This window comes from Nilaparvata lugens, chromosome 10, assembly GCF_014356525.2.
Source record: "Nilaparvata lugens isolate BPH chromosome 10, ASM1435652v1, whole genome shotgun sequence".
NCBI lineage: Eukaryota > Metazoa > Arthropoda > Insecta > Hemiptera > Delphacidae > Nilaparvata > Nilaparvata lugens.
Window position 1 is genome coordinate 15,222,038 of NC_052513.1, and position 18,697 is coordinate 15,240,734.

At 33.9% G+C, this 18,697-nt stretch overlaps 2 protein-coding genes across 3 annotated transcripts in view; one reads left to right on the forward strand and one right to left on the reverse strand.

Annotated features, from left to right (window-relative positions):
• LOC120353333 (nitric oxide synthase-like) overlaps positions 1-18,697 on the reverse strand; it is a 402,542-nt gene that overhangs the window by 52,655 nt on the left and 331,190 nt on the right. The window lies entirely within an intron of this gene.
• The window catches only part of LOC111044289 (cilia- and flagella-associated protein 299-like), a 53,214-nt gene that overhangs the window by 16,403 nt on the left and 18,114 nt on the right, over positions 1-18,697 (forward strand). For both annotated transcript variants that reach the window (XM_022329386.2, XM_039436406.1), the window contains exon 3: positions 6,748-6,945. In XM_022329386.2, the coding sequence (XP_022185078.1) occupies positions 6,748-6,945 (198 nt within the window). The remainder of the gene's footprint in view (positions 1-6,747; positions 6,946-18,697) is intronic.

An 18,697-nucleotide genomic window follows, 5' to 3' on the forward strand; every position in this document is an offset into this window, starting at 1 on the left:
TTCACTTCATCAGCCAGAACAAATATATTAAGAAATTATATTAATAAGGTTCCATTTATATCATATAAGGATCCAGAGAGCTTCAAGAACTGGCGTTGTAAGTTCTAAGGAATTTTGAAGGGGTATATTGGTGAATACTTGTATTCACGACGAGCGTTTTAAGAATCAACTAGAAACAACTATAGTTGGTCCTGATTATTCTCTAGTGGTACATGGTTACTGATAATCAGTCATCAAATATTCTTTTAATTTCCTTACTGGTATTCTTCAAGAACTTCATAGAAGCAGCGGTAAGAATTATCAATACCTGGTCCTTGAACCTTATGGTGATTATTTGTACTTATAAAATTCATGTTTCTACCACTGAGCTAGAGCTGAGGTTTGAACCCAGTAATTTTGCGAGCCGGAAGGCCTTAATTTTTTGTGAATTTATTCGCAAAAGAGGGAATTTAGAGACTGCTCTTATAAATACCAGAAACACCATATTATCTGTGAAGGAATTACAATCCACAACTTCTCACAATAGCTTCATAACGTGGGACTATATCATAAGAGATAACCCCCCCAGGAGCACAACTTCACATACATAATATTACATAATATTTCGAAATAATGCAGAAAGTTAGAGTTAAATTTAAATAATAATTACATAATTTTATAACAGCAGAATCATGAAAAAATCAAACAAATATTGTACAGAGAAAAGACTATGAAATGAAAATAAAATAATCTAAATTAAATTGCTATATTTAAGGTAAAGAAAACTTGGATTTTTTGTCCAAAATAAACTCGTATCAAACAAAATTTTCACGACTATAACACTGCCACGAGGGTCTCACGTTTACCACTGCGTGTGAAAACAGAACCAAAATACACGGTGCGTTAATACCTGCAATCTGTGATGCAAATTAGTCCAGCCTTTCACTCGTTTACGCGTTTCGAAAATACTCGCATTATTTTGACATCTTCTAACGTCCTATTATTTTGTCATTATCTGATCTGTTTTGCAAATTTACAAATAACAAGAGTAACGTTGTATGTTTCTTCAGCGAGATTGATTGATAGTTGTCACATTTTGCTTTCGAATCACAAACTCACAATAACTGGGAGTTTTCCAATGCAAGGAAAATTGGATATTTACAATAGATTTAATAGGAATGGAATAGAATGAGAATTACTCTAACATTCCTGAACTTTCGAGAGAGTAATTTTCCCTTCAATTAAGCTGCTGAGTAGTCAATGGAGTTCAAACTCATCACTGATTTGGGAACGATGTAATAATGACTGATTACTAACACTACGTTATTTATTGCTAACAATCCTATCACACGTTGCTAACAATCCTAACTACCTCCTATTAAGCTCTAATCTATATCGCCAAAAATATAAAAACTTAAATGACAGTCCAGGAAAGAGAATGGTTTAGGAAATGATTGAAATAAATGAGAGAGGATCAAAATTTTACTAACGAACTTATCTAATGTATAGGAATGAAAGCTACATAAGTTTCCACGTGCTTGAGAAAGTTCTGTTTCTACAAACATTCCAAAGTTGAAAACCCTTCAAGTTTGACAAACACACGTAAAAAATTTCGAGATAGCTTGACATTTTTTCCCCAAAAACAACACAGTTGTAGAAAAATGACAAAAATCTGATGGATTGGTCATACTTCATCCGAGAGGTAGTTGCAAACCATTTTCTCCAGATCATTCACTTGTCAAATACGTGAAATCGGAAAAGTCGGATTGGAATTCTCATGAAAGAAAATATATTTGTCAGTTTTGGTCGGGACGGAAGTTGAGATTGGCTTTCTACTATATAAGTTCATGTTTCACTGAGAATAAAGTTCTACTTGATTTTATATACATTTCAGTTCATAGATTCGAATTTCAACAAGGAATTCTTGACAATAATGTAAGCCTATGACGAGTTCAAAATGTACTGTGATACCACAATGTGTTTACCACAGATAAAAAAAAATGTTTGAACAAGGGCATAAGTAGATGGAACTTATACTATAGTATAACTTCATACTATAAGTATGAAAGGCCTACATTATTGCAAGCACTAAACAAATCAATTGCATCTTTACGTCTCACTTATTATCCTCTAGGCCCTAAGCATGCCCTAGGCATTTTTACATCTTATTATGCGACCTTATCATTACTAGGCAAATAATTTACAAAGCATAACAGCAGTGTCAACATACAATGCCTCCAGATTCTCATTTTCTTTCCTCTTATCTGGAAAATCTTCATCTACATATCGTTTTCCCCTAAGTATTTGACTTCATATCCCATGACATTTTGATCGTTCTTATTACTACCCCACTAACCTCTCATCATTCTTTCTCGTGAAGAGGAGAAGAGTACCGATTCCCCGCGTTTCAATACTTGAATTGAGTTGCATTCACCTGCATGAATAATGGAGTATGGCGAGATGAAGTTTTTGCTTTGTCATTTCACTTTTTAGCTTAGAATGCTTCATCATATAGTACTTTCATGAATTAATAGCATTGTCCTGTATTATCTTCTGTGCTCTGGGCAACTTGAGGTTCATGCTTGATCTATGTTTCACAAATGTTCATAAATAGGGAGCTATATCAGAAGTTCGATTAAAATTTATGGGATACAGTATATTACTTTCCTTGCCCTATTACCATAGGTAAGGAAAGTATTGCTTTCCGGAAAAAAATGAGGTACCCCAATTTCTAAATTTATATACGTTTCAAGGTCCTCTGAGCCCAAAAAAGTGTTTTTTTTTTATGAGAGATGAGAGGGTACTATTCCAGTAGTAACTAAGCTGATAAAATTATATCTGAGCTAACTCTTAATGATGGTATCATTAAGGCAAATAAGTGAAGAAATCTAACCATTAGAAAACAACTCCAACCTGGTAATTATGTAAATTTAAAAGCATTTATGATGAACGATGCATTCTTTCCCCATATGACCTGAGCTTTATTAGTATTATATGTTTCACAACACCATATTAAACTAAATATTCAACATGATAAATGTGTAAAGTAAGCTAACTATTTGAACGAAATCAAATTTTTTTAATCTTGTCAAAGCATTTATGATCAACGATCCATTCTTGATCCATATCACTAGAGCTTTATTGACCGAGCGAAGTGAGGTCTAAGATTCAAGTCGACGGTTTGGCATTTCTCTTAATGTTTAAATGTTTATATGTTTTTATGTTGCGCATTTACGGCGAAACGCGGTAATAGATTTTCATGAAATTTGACAGGTATGTTCCTTTTTAAATTGCGCGTCGACGTATATACAAGGTTTTTGGAAATTTTGCATTTCAAGGATAATATAAAAGGAAAAAGGAGCCTCCTTCATACGCCAATATCACCGTAAAAATCAGACTATAGAATTATTCATCATAAATCAGCTGTCTAGTGGACTATAATACTACCCGTTCAAAAACATCGAACATCTTGAAAATTTATCTTTCCATCAACGTTAGTAGACAGTTGACTATTTATAATACTACCCGTTCAAAAACATCGAACATCTTGAAAATTGTATCTTTAGATCAACGTTGTAGACAGTTGCAGCCAGACCTGATAACAGCGCTCACATTCACATTCCGGGACGACACGTCACGGTACGATAGGACAGAAAGCTCTATATTTATTTAGGATTTTTTCTAGACATTTTAAATTGATAAATTATTCATTAATTTTTGAGAAAACATAACAACAGGTCAATGTAACTTACTGAGCGCGAGGTCTACTGTTCACAGAACTACTAGTTAGCCTAATATGTTTCATCAACACCATGATAAACTACATATTCAACATGATAACAAATCATTGTTAAACTAGCAGCCAGAAGGTAGCAGAAATGTTATCATTCAATTTACCCGTCCAAGCAATATATATGCGGATGAGCTGAGGTTAGCGACAGTAATGTGTGTTACCTGACATAATGATTAGATTTTCTTCTGTGCTGAAATGTTGTTTTACACATGAATACATCGATTTCACGAATATATCGAGTATACTAATACATCGAATACATGAATACATCGTCACGCTCGACAAGAAGCAATCAATTTATCATGGGGAACAAGAATCAATCGATATATTGCAAGTGAAATGTGGAATATGAACAGCCTGCTCGCAATAAAATTAGCTTGCAACAAATCGGTTCCATTTTCACCATCGGAATGATCAGAGTAATATTGCCATTGATGGCGAATCACTAGATTGCATGTTGGTTGCGAACTGAAAATTGCTGCTGAATCGATTAGGGTTGTGAATCCGTAGTGAATGATTGGCTGAATTGGTTGTGGATGTGAATGATTGGGGTTGTGAATGGGGATGAATAAATGTTGTGAACCTCATTGGAGAACTCCTTGAAAACCTATGAGATAGTCTCTGCTCAACCAGAATGAATCTGCTAAAAACAATTCTTCCAAGGTTCAAGAGTAAGGAGTTGGTTAAACTGTACCCAACTCTAAACTTCAAGTAGTGGGTAACTGCATGTGAAATTGGGGTGTGAAAGTCGAGTTGGAAAGAATTATATGTCAAAATATATTATGATTAAAGTAGCAATAAAACTATAGGATAGACTAGATAGGAGAAACTAAGAGAAATTCAGATGCGGTGTAGTGAAGCCTTTCAATCTCATTCTGGAATGAAATTTATTTCAATTTAAATGAAATTTATAAAAGAAATAGTAGAAACATTTTGAAACTCACTGGTTATTGTGGCACATAGTTACACACGTCAAACAAACAATCCTGACAAAGACAAAGAGCACCTGACTATAAGAAATATAAAGTTTTAAACAAAGTGATACTATAGATGATGGTTTCTCGATCCATTCCAAGCTGCGATGTATTACCACACATTTTTCTATGTATTTCACACGACATGCAGTCAAACATTTGAGTAAAATATTCAGTTAAATATTGATTTTTAGTTATATTAAGTCAAAAATTTGACTGCATGTCTTGTGAAATACAAAGAAAAAAGTGTGTTCAAAGTGATATGTTTTTTGTAGATAAGTATGTGGAGTGAGCATGTACATTTTCAAATTGTACAAATCGAGAAAATCAAAAGAATGTAGCCTAAATCAATGGATTACAAGTTATTGTATAATAATTATCATATTATTTCACAATAAATGACTGATCCAACACCTTTTAATTATTCAATGTTGTTTTCCATCACGAACTGCTCATTATTAAATCACTTTCTGCTATTAGAAAAAACGACTAGCAGTCAGATATTTTACAATAAATGAATTAACCACTCACTGTGACAACGAGATCTTTCGGCAGTCCCACCATCTTCTTGGTTGTACTCATGGCAAGTAGAAGGATAGGATGGCAATTTTTAGTGTACCGTTTAATTCTTACAAATATTCAGATTCCATGCGATCATTGATCATAATATAGTAAAATTGGTCCCATTCAAAAATAGAAGAGAATATTGCTTGAATGTAACAGCCCAATGAAGTAGGCGTGAGTAGCTATGAAGCCAGAGTTCCCCTGTACAGCTATTGTACAGCTTCTACCATTGGTAGACATCGACCAATCACAGCATTCCATGACAGCTCAGTCGGCCATTTTCTTATCCGACATCCATTTTGAGAAATTCGATGAGCCAATAGTATTATTCCTCACAGGTTACAATCGTAAGGTGTCTCAACTATTGGCTTGAGCTTAAAGTAACATGTTAATTTATCTATTTGATTTAAAATTTGCTCATTTATCTGAGTATTGAAGAGCGTAAATTGTATTTTGAAAAGTAAAAGTGACATAACCAACATTTTGATTTGGACAGTATAGTATAAATTGGAAATGGGACAGTTTTGGGCATGAGCCTGTTGTGCCTTTCCTCATGTTAAGTATTTGGACACAATGTGATAAATTGATAAATAAATAATTCAACAGAGAATCTATTGAGTTGAAATTCAATAGTGAATCTCTTATTATTGAAATAACGGTATTTGATATTAAATATGATAATATATTGCAGTTATTGATTGAACGAAGTGAGGTCCAAGATTCAAGTCGACGGTTTGGCAATTCTCTTAATGTTTAAATGTTTCAATGTTTATATGTTGCGCATTTACGGCGAAACGCGGTAATATATTTCCATGAAATTTGACAGGTATGTTCTTTTTTTAATTGCGCGTCGACGTATATACAAGGTTTTTTGAAATTTTGCATTTCAAGGATAATATAAAAGGAAAAAGGAGCCTCCTTCATACGCCAATATTAGAGTAAAAATCAGACGATAGAATTATTCATCATAAATCAGCTGACAAGTGATTACACAGATGTGTGGAGAAGCCAGTTTATGGCTGTATTTCCATAAGGTCTATAGTTTCAATCAGGTACTTGTGGATGAGAATACTGCGTGAGGTCTACTGTTCACAGAACTACTAGTATTCATTGTCTCACAAATTATAACACCATTAATATCTATGTATCAATATAATATTAAGCCTATATTATTATCGTCTCACTTCATTTATCTGATATTTATTGTTTCACAAATCATAACAATATCATCGTTTTATAATAATGTTATCATGATAATCAGGCCTACATTAATTACTATTGTCTCACTTAATTGGATATTACTGTACTCCGTTTCACTTCCGTATGAGAAAGATACGAAATACCGTATGAGAATAGTGTATTTATTTCTCTTAAGTGCTCAAAACTTGAAACTATAACTTGGTTTGTAATTCATTATTCTTGTGTATAATTTTGTAGACAATAATCTACCTGTGTGTGAAGAAGCGGACGGGCGAATATGTGAGTGCGTACATCGACTTCAACCAACGTCTGCGTCAAGAGTCTTGGAACGCATTCTTTCAAGAAGGGAAACCGCTGAGACCCAAAACCAGCGATCTATGCTACTACAACTGGCACACTAATTTCACCAGCTCTACTGATTCTGATAACTTCAAGGTAAGTGAATACAAGATTTTCCAAATCCGAAACGTTGTCGAAGGAGTTCTTATCGTCATTCACATAGATCAAAGTCACAATTGACTTTGAGCAGGAGATGAAGGTCCGTACGCATCATCCTATACTATTAAACGAGCTACTTCTGTTAATATGTTTAGATGTTTTTATGTTTGTATTTCACCGGATCTCGAAAACGGCTCTAACGATTCTCACGAAATTCAGAACATAGTACGTTTATAATATGAAGATTCGATTGCACTAGGTCTCATCCCTGGGAGAACTCTCTGACAGACATTAAAGGGATAATTATTATTCATCCCTGGGAAAACATCATCCTGATAATAATTAGTTCGTCGTCAGTTGGTGATGGAAGTGAGTGAGCGAGTTCATGTGTGTGGGACTGTGTCAAAATTGTGACTCAGCTGTTGAACTCTTGTAATCAGGTACTTAGTGTCGGTTGCAAAAAAGCCGGGTTATTTTTCAATCCTGATTAATTTCAGTAGATCCATCTTTTTGAAATGGTCTTCTCTGATTTGGTTCACGCAAAGTTAATCAGGATTAAAATTTAACCGGTTTTTGTGTAACTGGGCCTTTGTGAGGGAAATCTTTGCATTCCTCTGGGAATACTCAATTTACTGTGATTAGATAGAACATTTCTGTATGAATGTTATTATAATTTCTTCTTTCGTAATAAACTTTTTATGCTTCTGTACTCCAGAGCGAAGCTCGGTCCCTGATATTCTAGGTTTAAACAAAGATATATCAGCTGTTAGTTTAAACTCAAAATGGAAAAAATTCAATGCTACCATACTTTTATGTAATAATTGCAGATTAGTGTTAAAAGTAGATGGTGAATATGGCCTTGAAATTGATTTAGGAATGACAAAAGGAGATACATTGATGAGTTTTGAATATCAATGACTCATTAACCAATCGCTCATTTGAAACATATCGCACATTGTACGTTAATGTAATCTGCCATCTTTCCGTATTGGAGAACTTATCATGGCATACTTCAGAAGTATAAGGTCACTGCAAGGTCAATCTCTTCTATTAATTGAGAACAATGTGAATGCTGCTCAATGAGTGTGATCATCAACTTGGAAAAGGTCAGATTTATAACAAATGTGGAGGTTTTGAAGGCATACAATACATTAAGGGCCGGTTTCCGAGCTCGGGATTTAGCTAAGTCCTAGATTTTAAACAGCTGGAGTCAGAAAATTGGCTTTCCAAAACGGGGCGTAGTCGCAGTCATTGTCATAGTCACGTTTGAATTGAATTTCGAAAAAACTAGAAAATTGAACACAAAATAAAATAGAGAGAAAATAGTGCTAAGTTTTAGCTATTTTGAATTATTTGGGAATGTCTAATTTCGTCAAGGAAAATCGTTTCCAATTATAGAAATGAGAGAATAAAAACTACGATTTTTGTTATAAAAGCTGCGTCTACGCCCCGTTTTGGAAAGCCAATTTTCAAACTATACAATATTTACTCGCGAGTACATGATCTAAAGATTTTACGAGCATTATATATCCCAAGATCACGACTCATTGGAGTTTTCTAATTATATATATCTACTCTGAAGTATATAAAAGGTCATCGAGCATCTTCAGTAGAAGTTATTGTCTTTAGTGTTTGTGTTTGAGATCCACAAAACTCACTTAGAATCAACCTTTCAGTTGATTTAGCTGGAATTCAAAAAAAATCTTGTGAAACTCATGTTTATGTTGAGATCGTTCAAAGATAATATTGGTTCCATGAAAAATATAATGCTTGACCCTGGATTACTAGCCCAAGCAAACTAAGCTCAGAAAATCCAGAATATGAAGGTAACCCAAAAATTTATGATTCAATAAGGAGGCCTACGTTGATACTACTAACACTTTACGATACAATGAACTGTATATCGCCAGGAAAAGGTATAAGATATCAAATGAGAATTGAAGAGAAGAGCAGCACAAAATATTAGGACACAAAATTGCAGACCCCTAGGAAACTGTTAAAATTGACACTTAATATGTGGTGATTATTATCCGGCAACTCAATTAACTGACCCAGATTAAATAAGTATCACTACGTTTGATTTGATGTTCTAAATCTCACTATAGTGGAGTCAACGTTATAATGGCAGTGGAGAAAGATAGGAGAACAACGTTGCCGATCCCTCTGAAAGTTCTACCGTGCTTAGTTCAGTCAATATAGACATAAAAAAGGGGGTGTGCTTGCAATTTATATTGCAGTTATAATTTCTTAATATATTATTTGAGTACATAAGAGAAGTCCAGAACCAATTTCTTGATGCAAAATTTCCTTGTGCTAGATACAGGGTGGCCCAAAAACCTCGTATTTTCGGCTTATTTTCCAGTTTTCAGCTTTTTCTACCAAGTCTCGTAATCGGACAGAAAAATTTGCTCCCCCCTTTTTTCTAGATTATGAAATTTTGAATAAAATGAGATCATTTGGAACTCTCTATCTCCAATGAGAATTGAGTTATAATTTTTCGAAAATGAATGAAATTTGAAGAAAAAATCAATTTTGATGAATTTCCGTTTTTGATCAATAATATCTTCCGATTGTTACCATTTAGATGTATAATTCGAAATCCCTCTGGGCGTATTTTTGTGCTCTACAATCTGAGATCAGGTAGAGCGCTCTATCCCTTATAGATTCACAGGTACACCTGACAACAATGCTCCTTGTATTGTGAAAAACATCTAATTTTCAGCTTCAATCATCATCACCAACTACATAGTCTTCACATTGACATTACACACAATGAAATAAGTTCATAAGATTATGTTCTATGAGAATCACCCAATAGATGCACTTCATTTCAGTATATCCTAGTGGAGAGGCGCGCTAAAGGACACCTCAAGGATCAAAATTTCAAACACTTATAACTTCTGACACAATGCTCAGATTTCATCGTGCCACACTTCATTCTTCTCGGTTCGTCAAGGCGGTCCAAAATCATGCATCATAAGTCAAATTTGGTCGAAAAGTGGAAAATTTATTGTTGAGTGTAGCCTACTAAAGTCCATATTCCAATACACAAAAAATGGCCAAAATGAGCCGAAAATACAAGGTTTTTGGGCAATCCTGTATCTAGCACAAGTAAATCTTGCATGAAGAAATTGGTTCTGGACTTCTCTTATGTACCCAAATAATATATTAAAAAATCAGAACTACAATATAAATTGCATGCACCAATGTATTTAGTGACTGGACTAGCTCTGAAGACCGAATATGGAAGACCACATTTCTGAGAGGCTGAGTGCCGGTTGCACAACAGCCGGTTAATTTTTAACCGTGATTAATTTCACGAGAACCAATCAGAGAAGGCCTTCTTGATAAGACGGCTTCTCTGATTGGTTCCCGTGGAACTAATCACGGTTAAAATTTAACCGGCTGTTGTGCAACCGGTACTGAATTTTTTAGATTGAATGTATTGCGGGTTGCCTACACAGCTCCTTCATACAGAACAACAGTACAGAACACTACTTGTAATAAAATGTAGGCCTATTGTTCAATCTTCAATACTATCAGACCAGGTTACTATAGCGAGGTCCACGTTATAATGGCGAATGGGAGAAAGATGGGAGAACAACGTTGCCGATCCCTCTGTCTTGTCAATGCCTTCTATAGACGGTAGCTGATACAGGTTTATTAATGTAATTTTAATAACTGTTCATTCTCGTTTTAATAATCAATTATATTTTATTAAGCAAGAAATTATATTTTGCAATAATTCAATAATAAATTTTCATAATAAGGATGAAATATTTTGTTGACCGAAGCGAAGCTGAGGTCTTAGTTTCGACTCAATTGGCTTTTGTCTGTTTGTTTGTATCGCAGTTACAGTCGCAGTTATTGTCTGATTTGGATGAAATTTGGTATGCAAGCTCTTTGAAACAAGGCGCAGAAACGTATGTGTAACGACTTTTGATAAGACCTCTGATTTTTTTGTAATTTAAAAAACCAGGTTCAAATCTCATTCCTACTAATTTTTTTTGCAGATACTTATTGTTTTATCTTATTCTAATAATATATATCATTATAAAATAAACTATTATGATTAGATAGAATTATAAAATTGAATCATCTCATTATAATTATCAAATTGATTTATCAAATTAATTGGATAAATTACTTAAAAAAAATCTTTATTGTATTGGAGTCCAATACTGCAGTTGTAGAGAGAAATTTGTATGTAAAGGTATAAAGGTTAATTTTTTTTTTGTGTAGTTGAGAAGTTGATAATGTGGTAATTATCCATATTGAATTGAAAAGACTCAGAAATTGTCAAAAATCACATATTTATTGATACTCAGAAAGACCGGTTTCGGTGATTACACCATTGTCAATCTCTGATAAAGACCGAAACTGGTCTTTCTAAGTATCAATGAATATGTGGTTTTTTTGACAATTTCTCAGTCTTTTCCATTTAAAATGTAAAATTTGTATGTATTTGATATAAAGGAACCTCCTTAATAAGTCCAGTGTCCCTTCAAACAGTGTCTCTAGCACTTTCAATGGAGAAAATAATAGATGACATGGCTGAATCTTCACAATATTCTGTACTTATTGTACTGGCCCTTCTCATTAGATTGAAAGTTTAATTCATGAGCGAGGTCTACTGTTCGCAGAACTACTAGTTAATTAATTATTAGTTCTACATTGCTAAAAGACGATCTGGCAACAGAGCAAAGCGAGAAAGAGATTGTTGGATGATGGATGAGGATAGCAATACCATTGCTAATCAAACACTGCTATTATAATGTGGACCTCACAATAGTCAATTATAATACGCTACTGAAATATCAGTCATACTCACTCTATAAGAGCCTCAACCTACATGAGCAGTTATTGGAACATGAAACATTAATCACTCAAATTCTGATATGATATTCAAACGTCCTACTGATCAATTAAACTAAGGTTTCATCCATTGAAATAAAATACGATACTTTGACAAACATCGAATCGGGAAGTAGAGTAAATGTGTATAATAATAATAATATCGTGTGACCTGGCTGGCTCAGGTCTGGTGTCGAGTTTTCAGGTCGCAACTGATCAATTTCGGGGTCTCTGACATGACCTAATGACTGCTTTTTAGGCAGTAAATGTGTATTATTTGAGCTTAAACCTTAAACCAACGTGTTTATACAGGGTGTTTACGAACTCCCTATAAATACTCAAGGGCATTGTTCTTGGGTATAAAACATATCTAAATATTCAAATTGTCTGGAAGTCTTCGGTTACTCACACAGCGGCCATTTTGCGTTTATTTTTTTTTCTAAATATCGGTTGAACATACGAAATTGAAACTCTGCATGATCATTTATAACAACCAGACAAAGCTAGAAAAAAATTATAATAATTTTTCAAATTCATAGAACAAAATGGCGGCCATTTAAAATTTTGTTTCTTAAATAACTCAGAAACCGTTGTTTTTACAAGAATAATTTTTTAGTAAATTTATTTGCCTATCGATTGGCATAAGATGTTCTAAGATTGAATCAATATCAACTGAGATATGGCAGTTTTAGTGATAGGTGACCACTGAAAGTTTGTTGCAGTGCAAACCAAAGCATGCTGATAGAGTCGCCTCAATGATGCAACAATCTCTATTTGCATTGCATGTCGATTGTAAGCAATTTAAAGTCATTTCAAACAATAAAAAAACGTTACACAACCCTCCAAAGGTGGGTCATCAACCATTAAAACTGCCATATCTCAGTTTATATTGGTCTGATCTAGAAACATCTTATACCAATCGATGAGCAATTAAATTTACTAAAAAAAGTTATTCTTGTAATGTTTTTGTGAAACCAACGGTTTCTGAGTTATTCAAGAAACAAAATTTCAAATGACCGCCATTTTGTTTCATGAATTTGAAAAATCATCATAATTTTCTTCTAGCTTTGCTCAGTTGTTATAAATAATCGTGCAAAGTTCTAATTTCATATGTTCAACCATTATTTGGAAAAAAATAAGTGAAAAAAGCAAAATGGCCGCTGTGTAAGTAACTGAAGAGTACCAGACAATTTGAATATGATATTTGGATATGTTTTATACCCAGGAACAATGTTTTAGAGTATTTGTAGGGATTCGTAAACACTCTGTATATATGGAGCTCTTTATACTATAGCACGCAACGTGATCTTTCATCTTACTCTTTCCCCTCTCTCAGATTACATTCAAGATATTCTATACAGAGATTGGATTTCATTAAATGCAATACAGTATTTCTTAGCATTTCCCACTTCAACCCGATTATGATTTATGATTTTCCAAGTCTCTTTTGAACAATCGCGTTCGGTGTTGGATCATTATTTGAATATATTATCAGGTTACATAAACAGGAGCACTATGCAAGCCAATTACTTGACAAGTCTTTGACTCATTCAAGACTCCACATCCATCAGGGTTGATTCTATATTGAGCTCAAGAAATAATTTATCATTTGTCATTATCATCAAACTCATAAATGAACAATAGATTTGTAGGTTTCTAAGTCATGGTGTGGAACTTTCTATAGTGCATAACTCAGTTTATAGTTACTCATTCACTGGGTTATGTTCCAATTATCCAATACTCCACTATTATATAAACATGATTATTTTGTCCATTATCATATATATCAAAGACCTCTATTATTGTAACTTTCCAATTACTTGATTGAACAATAATAAAAGCCTAATTATTGTTGGATGAATGTTTAAACCCAGAAACAATAATAATTATAAGCCTCATGAGCCTATTAACTGTTGATGTTGAATAAATATTCAAACCCAGAAACAACAATCAGTGATTATAATCAAATAAACCAATTCTGCAAGGTGGTTTTAAACAATAATCAACCACAAACGACTGATTACTCATTGGTGAGATTTAGTATTGGTTGAATATGAAGCATAGATTCTATTTATATTGGATGCTGATGGTTTAGAGTGAAGCCGTTAGTGTGAGAAGCGAATAATCAAAGGTCCAACCAGAATACAAGGCCTATTTGTATGTGCGGTGGTAAAATACTGAGGCTATAGTCAGGTCTACGTTATAATGGCAGTGTTTGATTAGCAATGGTATTGCTATCCTTGTCTCTCATACAACAAAGCGGAAAGCGCTATCTCTTTCTCGCTTTGCTCTGTTGCCAGATCGTCTTTAATATTTTTAGAACAAACAATCAATGTTTGGGAATAATTGATTCATGGGAAAAGCGCCTTACTTCTATGGAAGATATTTTTACATTAGGAAAAGCAACAACAGCTATTTGGCCGTTCTAATAAATAACCCCTTTCTTCCGCCTAAGTTAAATTTTGGCCGAATTTTTCCATTCTTTGCAAATAGATTCCACACTTCTGAAGTTTTAAAAATACCCTCCATATATCATACTGAATTATTAACATTTCATCCTAATTGTTTAAGCAGTTTTCGCGATATACGAACAAAATTAGTCTTGATAGAATAGGATCAATTGATAGAAGCAACTCCAGTCATAAAGTTTGTTTTATGAAAAATAAAAATTATCTTTACTCCAAGGTATAGCTCCGATTGAAGCAGCAGTGCCCAATCAGTTGTTCCAAAGACCTTAGAGACCAAAGAGATATAGACCCACAATGCCTATGCCTTCCCAATGATAGCTCTTACTTGAAATTGAAGGCCGCCATTGGGGTATTTTAGCATGAGATATTATATATTATTTATTTGTAATACCATAGATCACGAAGGCATTGGTGGCATTGGTATGTAATAATCTTATGGGTTGCCCCCTCAATGGCGGATTTCAATTCCAAGTACAACACTAGCGCTGCATGTGAGTCTATGAATCTTTAAGGTCTTTGATTTGTTCTTGATAAATGCATTTCAATTAGTTCTTCAACTTGGTGCCAACTTAATAAAGTCATCTCAACTTAATGCCAACCTGACAGAATTATTAATTTAGTTGCCAGTTAACAACTGTTTTGAGGAGGTACTCTCTCTAGATTATAGTTCTATAGTAACATAATATGATATGGACACTTCAATTATAATCAAGAGATTGGGAGAAGAAGAATATACATGCTAAAAGACGAACTTTTTACCCTTAAAAACCACCCTTAGAGTTGAAATATCGCTAAAAGATTTCTTAGTGAGCACCTAGGACGTATAAGGGAGCTATATTCCAAGTTTTGTTGCAATCCATCCAGTAGTTTTCCAGAAATCGTGATCAGTGAGTCAGTGAGTCAATGAGATAAGAATTTTATAAGTATAGATTATTTAAAATGAGAATGAACCGTCAATATTTACATCAATAAACCTGTATCAGCTACCGTCTATGGAAGGCATTGACAAGACAGAGGATCGGCAACATTGCTCTCCTATCTTTCTCCACTGCCATTATAACGTGGACCTCTCTATAGATAATAAATGCTGTAGCTGGAATCGATACGCCGCCCCCGCAACAACTCCCACCCCCCGCCGCAACCATCGAAGATGGAAGGAAACAAATTGTTCGAGGCGGCTATCATTACTCTTGTTCAGTAGCCTACACTGCCGAGCGCCAATTCAGAATTGCAACCTTTGATCTAGCCGCTCACATACGTCAATCACCTGCATTAATCCACCGACAATTAATTAATCTGATTATGATTGGATGCTGAAGTTCATTGCACCTTTGCAACAATTTGTAAACTGTTAAATTGCTTGTTCAGACTTCAGAAGTTGCGATAATGATGAAAACTGATTGAAACTGGTTTGCATAAACTGATTAAGAATGAAACATGACTAAGAGAAGTCTGTGAGAATAGAATAGAATAGTATTCTGTTGGTCTCCATAAATCGAGTGTATAGAAGGAGTTGGATCAAAATGCCGAGCTATTGTGAAAGGAATTTCAAATAAGTGTTAATGCTTTCTGAGTTATGCTCCATTTCTGTCATATAATACTGAAACTGGCTAGCTCAAAAGTTGCGAAAACTGTTTAAATGGAACTCGACCAAGAGAAGTAGATAAGAGAGGAATGGTACTTTTTGATCTTCAAAAAAAGAGTGTATCAGTGGGAATCGGATCAAAATGCCGAATTATTATGAGATAAATTGCATTTCGATTTTAATGCTTCCTATGTTATGCTTAATCACCATCATATCATAATATAATCTATTATTTAACCTAAATATTCCCATCAGATACGTTTTATTTTTAAATATCCGGTCAGATCGAAAATTGTTATTAATAATACAGTTTTGGAACAAGTTTCTCAATATACATATCTAGGAAGTGACATTAGTTACAAAGATGAATTAGATATTGAGAAGAAAATAGGAAAGTTCCATATGATATGTGGAAATATCAGCAGGACTTTGGGTGAAAAAGCTAGAACAGATACAATTATGAAATTTCATAAGGTAATGGCCGCTCCAGTCCTCCTCTATGGTAGTGAATCATGGGTTACTACGAAGCCACTTGAAAGAAGAGTGCAGGCAGCCGAGATGAGATTTCTCCGAAGAACAGAAGAGATCATTTCAGGAATGAAGATATTAGGAAAGAATTGAAAATCTGCAGCATGAATGAAAGAGTTACGTAGAATCGGCATCAATGGAGGGAGCATGTTCAAAGAATGTCAGCTGAAAGAATACCATTTAAGGTCTATATTTATCAGCCAGTAGGCGAAAGAGATGTTGGCAGACCACGCAAACGGTGGCAATAATAGGATTTTTTTTTATGTTTATTTGAATAATTAGCTAGATGTAAGTCGGAACAGGTTAAAGCCTAATCCTTGTTTGTAAGAAAAAAGAGAAGAAGTTTCTGCTCGTTTAATGCTCATAATGATCTTCGAATTATGATACCTTAAAGTTCTAGTCTTGATTTCCTTGATCAATTATTATTGACTGCTATGTTACATCAATTCTCAACAGACTTTTGACAATGAATCCCATGTGATTCGAAAGCTTTCTTCATTCAGTGGGTAAATGATTCATATTTTCCACTATTATATTAATCTGCAAGTTTCCACTTTTGTGTTAGACATGACTAGTCTTTCTGTCTAAAACCCCATTTTATGTAGGTTATTGATAGAATAACCTGTCAAAATGTAGATATTTGATAGAATAATAAAAGTCTTCAGATTACCTGAATATAAAACACTTATTGACATGGGCTACTTTTAAATTAATAAAACAAAATAAAATCTTATAGCACCCTTTATTTTTAAAAAACTTTAAAATAGTTTAACAACTAGTTTCGGTGATATTAGGTTTTATAACCTGACGATGGTGAAATATCACCGAAACTAGTTGTTCAACTATTTTAAAGTTTTTTAAAAATAAAGGGTGCTTTAAGATTTTATTTTGTTTTATTTATTTTACATGAATACACCTTGCATGTAATGAATTTGAAGCCAACAGTGAATAGAGAAAGCATGCAGAATAACACTTGACATAGAATACATCTATGAATACAAGATTGAATGGTTTATTAATCCACGATTGAATTGAACACGATACAAAGCTCTATTATTTATTGAACTTGCGTCCCTGAAAAGTGTAGTGTACTCTACTTATTTGATGATAGTCAATATGGTGGTCAGAATGATTTAGACTTATCTTCGAATTGCTAAATCCAAGAAAAACTCAATTCCTACTTTTCAATGAGCCGCAATAATCATATTGGTCAGAGCAATGTTGTTGAACACTCCCAATTAATTAGAAGACCATTCATGAATCAATACATATTTTTTCATCCATTTTTTACTTCCCTTGCCCTATTACCATAGGTAAGAAAAGTATTGCTTTCCAAAAAAATTAAGGTACCCTAATTTCATGTTTTCTGTACGTTTCATTACTTTCCTTGCCCTATTACCATAGGTAAGGAAAGTATTGCTTTCCAAAAAAAATTAAGGTACCCTGATTTCATGTTTTCTATATGTTTCAAGGTCCCCTGAGTCCAAAAACATGATTTTTGGATGTTGGTCTGTGGGTGTATGTGTGTGTGTGTGTGTACCTTGAGTATCCGACAATAAGAAATTCAATTAAAATCAATTCAAAATGGCGGAAAAAATGGTGGATAATGACTAAAAAACCATGTTTTTCAAGGTTTTCTCGAAAACGGCTTCAACGATTTTCTTCAAATTCATACCCTAGATAGCTATTTATAAGCCCTATCAAGTGACATGAGTCTCATTTCTGGGAAAAATTCCAGGAGCTCCGTAATATTCTTGAGAAAAATGACGGATAATCACTAAAAAACCATGTTTTTCACGATTTTCTCAAAAATGACTTGACCGATTTTTTTCAAATTCATACTCTGTATAGTTATATATCAGCTCTATCAACTAGCATGAGTCTCCTCCCTGAGAAACTAACAGGTGGTCCACCCCATCCTTGAGAAATTTACTTTGTGACCTCCTTCTAGTGCTTGAGGTAGGTGTTTATTCAAAAGAACACACGTCGATATTTTATTTGTAGAACAGCTGTTTTGACAACTTTTAAAAAATCCTCAAATTCCATAATTCAAACACAGGAAAATGTACTCTGAAAACAATAACAATAGTATAATCTTAGTTTTAATAAAATTATTTAGCCGCAATCGGCATAATGCTAAAGAATAGATTATCATCGTTTTAGAATGAGGCTTATAGATCAATGAGCGAGGAAAGTTGTGTGAGTGTACCATACCAGATTTTTATGAATACTGTTAAAGATTCCAATATTGATTGATTAAAATATTGAGATGAATGGTATGAGAGCATCTATAATGACAACCTTTTGTCAAATT